Source organism: Octopus bimaculoides, chromosome 11 (genome assembly GCF_001194135.2).
Source record: "Octopus bimaculoides isolate UCB-OBI-ISO-001 chromosome 11, ASM119413v2, whole genome shotgun sequence".
NCBI classification, from domain to species: domain Eukaryota; kingdom Metazoa; phylum Mollusca; class Cephalopoda; order Octopoda; family Octopodidae; genus Octopus; species Octopus bimaculoides.
This window is the reverse complement of record NC_068991.1, coordinates 71,554,234-71,562,556: the sequence shown is the minus strand read 5'-3', so window position 1 is coordinate 71,562,556 and position 8,323 is coordinate 71,554,234. Positions and strand designations below refer to the sequence as shown.

General features: G+C 38.1%; 1 protein-coding gene across 1 annotated transcript in view; it reads left to right on the top strand.

Moving 5' to 3' along the window:
* LOC106871652 (exonuclease 1) overlaps positions 1 to 8,323 on the top strand; it is a 25,955-nt gene that overhangs the window by 366 nt on the left and 17,266 nt on the right. Inside the window, exons 2-6 of the mRNA XM_014918236.2 lie at positions 3,298 to 3,475; positions 4,206 to 4,325; positions 5,484 to 5,607; positions 6,913 to 7,050; positions 7,771 to 7,986. Coding sequence (XP_014773722.1) covers positions 3,315 to 3,475; positions 4,206 to 4,325; positions 5,484 to 5,607; positions 6,913 to 7,050; positions 7,771 to 7,986 — 759 coding nt within the window. The 5' untranslated portion in view covers positions 3,298 to 3,314. The remainder of the gene's footprint in view (positions 1 to 3,297; positions 3,476 to 4,205; positions 4,326 to 5,483; positions 5,608 to 6,912; positions 7,051 to 7,770; positions 7,987 to 8,323) is intronic.

The following is an 8,323-nucleotide window of genomic DNA, read 5'->3' as shown; positions in this document are numbered from 1 at the left end:
TTTAACTATTTTATTTCTGCCGCCAATAAGCTTGGGTAATGCAATGCTGTGTAGTCCCGTATTCCGATTTCTAGAAAATTGAAACTTTATATGATATCAAATTATCAAAATACTTTTAAGCGAAACCTGGGACAGTTTATTTATTAATAATGAGATCGCGAATGCAGATTTGTTGATCCCGCCTGACCGCATTACCATTGAGAATAAGTAACGTACATTCTTATGTTATTAATCTCTTTTATTGTTTAAATTGAACTTTATTACTTCTTCTCACGTGTCAATAAGGTAACAATTAAGTTATTTATTATGTTTAAATCAAAATATTGCTGATGGTTTGCTCTGGGCGACAAGTTGTGCAGTAGATGCTTCTTCGGTCTACTGAGGTTTATTACAGCCTCAGCCTAAAATGATCGGGGCAGAATTCTGCTTTACCCATATAATCATTTATAACTTTTTATTATTTTGGGGGGGGAATTTTCAGAATTTTTTTTGCGAATTTGTGTTCTACATACTGGAATTCATACGATTCATGTAAAAAAAAAAAAAATATGGCGCGTGATTTAAAGTCTATTTAGCTGTTATTTTTAGCACATCTCAGGACCACCTCATAACCCTCCTTGTTTGTCAGTCTGACGTATTGATCGTTTTTCAATATCTTTCTTCCCCTAAACACATTTAATGGTCTGTTGCTGGGATTTAAGTCAAATATTCAGACTGTCCGTATTTTAAATTGTCATTTACAAAGAAAAATTCGGAAAATCGACAAAAAAAAAAAAAGCTTTCGGAAAATTAAAAAGATTTTTTTTTCATAGTCGTGTGAATTCTGTGTTAAATATTTAAAAAAACTTTTTCTGAAAATTCCAAAAAATAAAAGTAATAAGGGGTTATATGGCGTGCATTAAGCTGAATAAGTTTTATCGTTGTCTCAGAAAAAATATTAACGACAAAACATTAATATATTTAATTTGAAAGGTTGTCGTATCGAAAGATCGCCTAAAGTATATAGCTACGGTTACATTAAATAACGGAGTATTAGCTGTAGGCAGCCAGGGGGATAAAAAAAAAAAGGCAGAATAGTCACGGTTGGAACGCTTTTGATAATAGGCCTGCTTAATGAAGACCAACTTGGGGGTTGAGCAATTGTAATAGCTGAAGAATCAGAAATGCCTTCCCCGACTCCATCTTTAAGCGTTTTATTTTTTAGGCTCCAAAATTTAGTATTAATGTAGTTGACCTTTTGCAAAGTCCGAAAATTCTAAGATTTTTATTGTTTATGTGACATAGCCAGACTTAAAAGCATTATTCTTTTGTTGTATGTTTGGAGTTCAGATTCCATTGATCTTGACTTGAACTCACAGCTGTCCTACAACTCCCTGAATCTGATTCTAGAATGTTACTCGAATTATCATCATCAGCGTCTTTTCCATTGTTACTTTGCATCTGTTTTTCATGAGCGTACTGGGTGCTTTTTTTCATGCCACTGGCTCTATTGGGGTCGCCGAGTAACTTGGAAGACAGAAAAAGAACAGGGGAGAAGGAAAAAAAAACCCTGCCTTTACTAAGCGGTGGGGGGTAATACTTGTGAGAGGGAGGTGGCTTTATGTCAGGTGTTGAAAGGCTAAAGTGTGATAGAGGACAAGTGCAGATGTTTTGTCACATGGTTGTGTAGTAAGAAGCTTGCTTAAGAACCACATGGTTCCGGGTTCAATCCCATTGTGTGGAACGTTGGGCAAGTGTCTTCTCCTATAACCCTGGGCCATGAGTGGATTTGGTAGACAGAAACTGGAAGAAGCCATCTTATATATATGTGTGTGTCTGTGTATGTCCCCCTTGCCATCAGCACTTGACAACTTGTGCTGGTGTGTTTACGTCCCTGTAACTTAGCAGTTCAGCAAAACAGAACGATAGAATAAGTGCCATGCTTTTGACTACAAATTCTTCAAGGCAGTGCCCCAGCATGGCTTCAGTCTGACTGAAACAAGTAAAAGATAAAAAGATATATATACATATGCATATAAATTTATATAAATAAGGATAAGATCGATATCTAAATACCGATTTTATCAGGTGGCCAGCATAGGAATAAAAACCATTAAAGGTAATAATTATTTAAAATTATATATTCATTTTGTCATTATATTCACTGCTGTGGTATTCTGACCATATCGCACGAGGAGTTTTTAGGCGGGCAATTTAAACTGGTCGTGTGCATATATATGTATGTATGCATTTGTATATGTAAGTATATCGTATGTTGTATATATATATATATATATATATATATATATATATATTTGTATTTATGTGATTTTCTGAGTATATTCCACTGATGAAGTCAGAGCATTTCTTATGCAGAACCAGAAATCCGGGATCTGGAATTATCCAGTAATTCTTTGCTAGTTTATTTTGTCTCTTGGTCTTCTCTCCTGGTGCTATATGAACATTTAGTGTGGTTTTAGAGTCAAGTTTTGACTGCTATTTCCAGCGTGGTGGTATCTCTTAGATACCCTAAATTATAATTTTCTATATATATATATAAGTTGTAAAAATGAAGTAAAACCAAATAGTGAAATGATTTAATACATGTGTTTCAGGTCTGCATAATATATATATAATAGTAAATGCATCCAATATGTGAAACCTTCCTCAGTTCAAAATGTAACCCAGTTAATGGAGATAATTCAATATCTATAGTCAGTTGTAGAAGTTGGCTAGTGAGTTATGAGAAAGAATATGGAGAGAGAGAGAGAGAAGAAGAAGGAAGATAGATTGATGATATAATGTTATATGTGATAGCATGTTGTCAACTTAATGTGACAGTCCCATAAAAGGGAAGAATGCTACTGTTATTTAGCCCTAGGAAACTCCGTTTTCCGTTGGACTTGATACATTTCCTGTGTCCTTATGTTTTTAAAGGGGAGACAAGCACCTCCACCCAGCAAAGCCTGCATCCAGAGACTAGTTTCAGAGTCATTGCTCATCATCAGTCTGGTGTAGCATGGCTTGCTAGCTGTCGATGCCTGTCTGCCTTTGTAAACATATATTTCAAGTGAAATACATTCACTGATTTTTGGAAATTCCTAAGGCTAAATAACAGTAGCATTCTTCCCTTTTATGGGACTGTCACATTAAGTTGACAACAAACCATCACTTTATCGTGCTGCTACTGCATAAATCTCTCCGAGAGATTTAGAAATATATTTCTATTTTCATAATGTTATATATATTTTTATATTCTGCAGTTTCCCTTGCGTATTTATTTATATAAAACTAATTGCTAGGTTTTGTTGTTTTCAGATTGTAACCTCCAGAGAATGGGTATCACTGGTCTGTTGCCATTCCTTAAGAAGATCCATGTACCAACAAATATATCCCAATTCCAAGGAGCAACTGTTGCGGTGGATGTGTATTGCTGGCTTCACAAAGGAGCATTTTCTTGTGCTGAGAAATTGGCATTTGGAGAGGACACAGATCAGTAAGTATAGAATTACAAGACATTGTACTTCATGCTGCATGTCTGTATGTCATTGTATTGACATCACTTTAATTCTTTAGCATTTAAGCCATCTCTACCCTAGTCTACCTGATTTATGAGTGGGTGCTGAAAAGTTCTTGGTGTTAAGGGTATCACAAAATACCTGGTTGGAGGCCCAATCTTCCAAGTTCTTTTAAAGGGCTTAGAAAAACTGAAGGACCGCTGAAATAGGGTGTGAATCTGAGATGGGAATATCTTCGGTAAAATCATAATTAACTGATCCTACTGTATTTCCTTTTACCCAAAGCCAGGAACTTTTCAGTACTCCTTCATATGTTCAAACTGGCCATGTCCAGCTTCTCACACCTACCCTACAGTGTCATTGTAAAATTACACAGTCACATCATTGAAATCTCAAAGCTGGCAGAAACGTTAGCATACCGGGTGAAATGCTTAGCGGTATTTCGTCTGCTGCTACATTCTGAGTTCGAATTCCGCCGAGGTCGACTTTGTCTTTCATCCTTTCAGGGTCGATTAAGTACCAATTATGCACTGGGGTCGATGTTATCGATTTAATCCCTTTGTCTGTCCTTGTTTGTCCTCTCTGTGTGTAGCCCCTTGTGGGCAATAAAGAAATAAATGTTAGCATGCCAGCTGAAATGCTTAGCAGTATTTTGTCTGTCTTTATGTTCTTAGATCTTTTTTTTTCCCCTAAATTTTTCTTTTATAGGTATATATACTATTGTATGAAATATGTTAACTTTATGATCAGCAAAAATTTGAAACCGATTCTGGTGTTTGATGGCTGTCATCTTCCTTCCAAAAAAGATGTCGAAGACAGCAGGAGAGAGTAAGTAACATTTTTATTCAGCGGTTTATTTGCATATACTCATTCTGTCAGAGTTAATTTACTCGTTAGCACATAATTTACACAAAGTTGTTAATTTTGAAAGTTTTTGTTAGCTTTATTTTTTACTTGTTTCAGTCATTGGACTGTGGCCATGCTGGGGCATCGCCTTGAGGGGTTTGGTCAAATAAATTGGCACCAGTACTTTATTTTCATGTCTGGTATTTATTTTATATATCCCTTTTGTCAAACTGTTATGGTATGGGGATATAAACAACCCAACACTGGCTCTGAAGGATACAATGCAAACACAAATGCACACATATACATACATATATATATGTATATATATGTCTATGGACTGATAAAACTCTACACATTTTTTTTTCACTCTCTCTATTTATTTCCTCTTATTCCTTTCTGTTGAAGAATGTAGGCTCGAAATGTAAAAGACTTTTCCATTTTTCCTGAGTGTCAAACTAATACACTTGCTTGTTGTTCATACACACCTGTCTTCATCTTTTGTTTTTCTATAAATTTGAACTATATATGTATGTATGTGTTATCACATGAAACTCTTGGACCTTGAGTCACTCTGATACTGCTGCTGTTGGGTCTCATGGAGGCAATGACCAAGACCTTTGGCATTATGTTGTGCTTGAGAAGACGACCCATCAAGCTGAGCGAAATCACAGTCGTGGCAGACACCAGCTTCATGCAGATGCCACGTTAAAGCATTACACTCTCAGCGTGGTTGGCATTAGGAAGGGCATCCAGCCGTAGGAAACCATGCCAAATCAGACTGGAGTCTGGTGCAGCCTTCCAGCTTACCAACCCCGGTCAAACCGTCCAACCCATGCCAGCATGGACAATGGACGTTAAATGATGATGATGGGATATATATGTGTGTGTGTGTGTGTGTATAAATGCAAATTGTGGGTGTGGAACAGGTAAAATCCAGGTTAGATATGTTTCCTAAGCTAGCAGATCCTCAACAAGGGGTACTCAGCCAGGTACTCGTCAGGCTGAAGATACCTTAATTATATGAAGGTTACCTTGTTGTTTGGGAGCCCCAAGTTAACTTACTGAAGATGTTATTTGAAATGAGTGGTGAAGCCAGAAGAACAGTGTAAAACAGATTTATTTTTTGTTTCATGATAGACGGCGAAAAGTTTACCGTCAAAAGGCTGCACAGTTTTTGAAAGAAGGCAAACGAAGTGAAGCCAGGGAATGTCTCCAGAGATGTGTGGATATTACTCCAGACATGGCTAGAAAACTGATTGAGGTAAGAACAGTAGATAGCATGAAACTGTTATCCATTTTAAAAGTTGAAAGAAAATTGCTGAAGAAAAAAAATGTGGAGAAAAGTCTCCCAAAATTTGCAGAGCTCAGTTATCACGTCAAACAACGTCGGATACTGTAACTTGACTATTTACAAAGTGAAATCATGTTTTCACGCATGTATTAACGAGATTTGTGCTGAAATTCACATTTAGATATCAATGGGTTCGCTCGATGTCTTTGGCCAGGTTGGTCATTTTAGCCAAAAAGTTTTTCAGCCGGCTGTGGTCGGGTCGGTAACGAAAGGGTTAAACTGTGTCCATTTCCCTTGCTGCTAGGTGGACCGGTAGGAAATCTCTGCCCTGGATAGGGCTGGAGTCCCTACAAATCCTCCCATGTATTCTCTTGGGTCGGATTCCTTACATCACAGAAGCACACGAAAGAGTAGTGGCTGCTCACAGTTCTATTTCCACCACAAGAACTCCACTTTGATAGCTTGCTGTGTCAGTGTCTTATTAAAGGCATTCAGCTGTAGAAAGCCGGTCAACACAGGCATAATGGAGCCCAAGCTGCTCTTCAGCCGGCCAGCTCTTGTCTAACCGTCCCAATCATGCCAGCATGGAGAACAACAGATGTTAAATGGACGAATCAATTCCCTTTGGTCTCTATTAGAGTATATGAAGGGAGATAAATCTGTAGTGGCGCAAAATTATAGCCGCCATTGAGGAAGTACTATTCTGCGCATGCGCAGGGGACTTCACCACCGGAAGCCCCTCGAGTGCGCATGCGTAGTAAAACTGGTACTTAAAGAGTGAGTTTCACTTTCTCAGACAGTTGCGCGACAGACCTTCTACGTGACAACTCCTCACTCCTCAACGAAGCACTCTTCACCACAATGCCTTCGATGGTGATAGCTACTTGCTCCTCTGGCAGGCATCAAGGAAGCCCTTAACCTTCTAATACCAAATTACAACTCAATCAGCGGCTGCTAAGCTGAATGACAGGAATTGCGAAACCAAGCATCATCAAAAGAATAAAACCTTTTTATTATGTTGTTAATTGTTCTAATGTCTCTTCATATATAATGCTGTTGAAATGGTGATAGAGAGAGACTAAAGTCTCTATGACAACTATATATATCAAACTTTTACACTGGTGACCCCAACGTGATCAATGGTGGCTATAATTTCGCGCCAATACAAATCTTCCTTTTGCAGGGTAAATAAACAACATCAGTTATTCCATGTCATTTATATTATCCCCTTTAATAGACGAAATATTCAATTCTACTTTGCTTCTTTTAAACCAGGTGTGTCAAAAACAAGGGATTGATTGCATTGTTGCCCCTTATGAAGCTGATGCTCAGTTGGCCTATTTAGCACAATCTGGAATTGCCCAGATCATTGTCACCGAAGACTCCGACTTGTTACTGTTTGGTTGTGACAAAGTAAGTTTCTATCACTGTCTCTCCATTACTTTTTTTGTCTCTTTCTTCTTTGTATTAAATTCATTTTTCTATGCTAGCTTTGGACATTTGAATAGACTTGGGGCAGTTATTTTATTACTGGAAGCAGTAGCAGGGGATCTATCTTGAAATAGAGACCTGCCTACAACTGGTGGGCAGTATCTGTTAATTAGTGGAGCGAGAACCTTCGTTTGTAAATTAGAGCTCTAAGTCTTTTTCACTTGCAGTTGTTGATTAAGTGTTAAAAGCACCCACTACACTCTTGGAGTGGTTGGCATTAGGAAGGGCATCCAGCTGTAGAAACTCTACCAAATCAGATTGGAGCCTGGTGTAGCCATCTGGTTTCACCAGTCCTCAGTCAAATCGTCCAACCCATGCCAGCATGGAAAACGGACGTTAAACAATGGTGGTGGTGGTGGTGGTGGTGGTGGTGGTAGCAGCGACAGCAGCGAAGAAGAAGAACTGGCAGAATCCTTCTCATGTTGGACAATGCTCGAGGTTATAGTAGAAGACACTTGCCCAAGGTGCCACGTAGTGAGACTGAACCCAACACCACCTGGTTGGCAAGCAAGCTTCTTCACCACACAGCTATGTCTGTGCTTTTGGCCATTGATTGTATCGACATGACTGTCCATAAAAGGTGAACTTTGACCACTTTTAATTCAATATTTTGAAATACAAAATTAAATTTCTTCTTTGCAGGTGATTTTCAAAATGGATTTGTATGGAAATGGCATCATGATTGAAAAATCCAGACTAAATGAAGTCGTTGACATCAGAGATGGATTCTACACCTTCAGTAAATTTAGACACATGTGTATTCTATCTGGCTGTGACTACTTAAGTTCTTTACCTGGCATTGGTTTAGCAAATGCTTGTAAAGTATTCAAATTAGCCAGACAGGCAGATCTTAGACAGGTAATTTTATTTCCACTCATATTACTCTTTACTCTTTTACTCTTTTACTTGTTTCACTCATTTGACTGTAGCCATGCTGGAGCACCGCCTTTAGTTGAGCAAATCGACCCCAGGACTTATTCTTTTGCCGAACCACTAAGTTACGGCGACGTAAACACACCAGCATTGGTTGTCAAGCGATATTGGGGGGCAGAAACACAGATGCACAAACACATACACTCATACATACATATATATATATATATATATATATATATACGACGGGCTTCTTTCAGTTTCCATCTACCAGATCCACTCACAAGGCTTTGGTAGGTGAAGAAGATGGATGGATTTTATA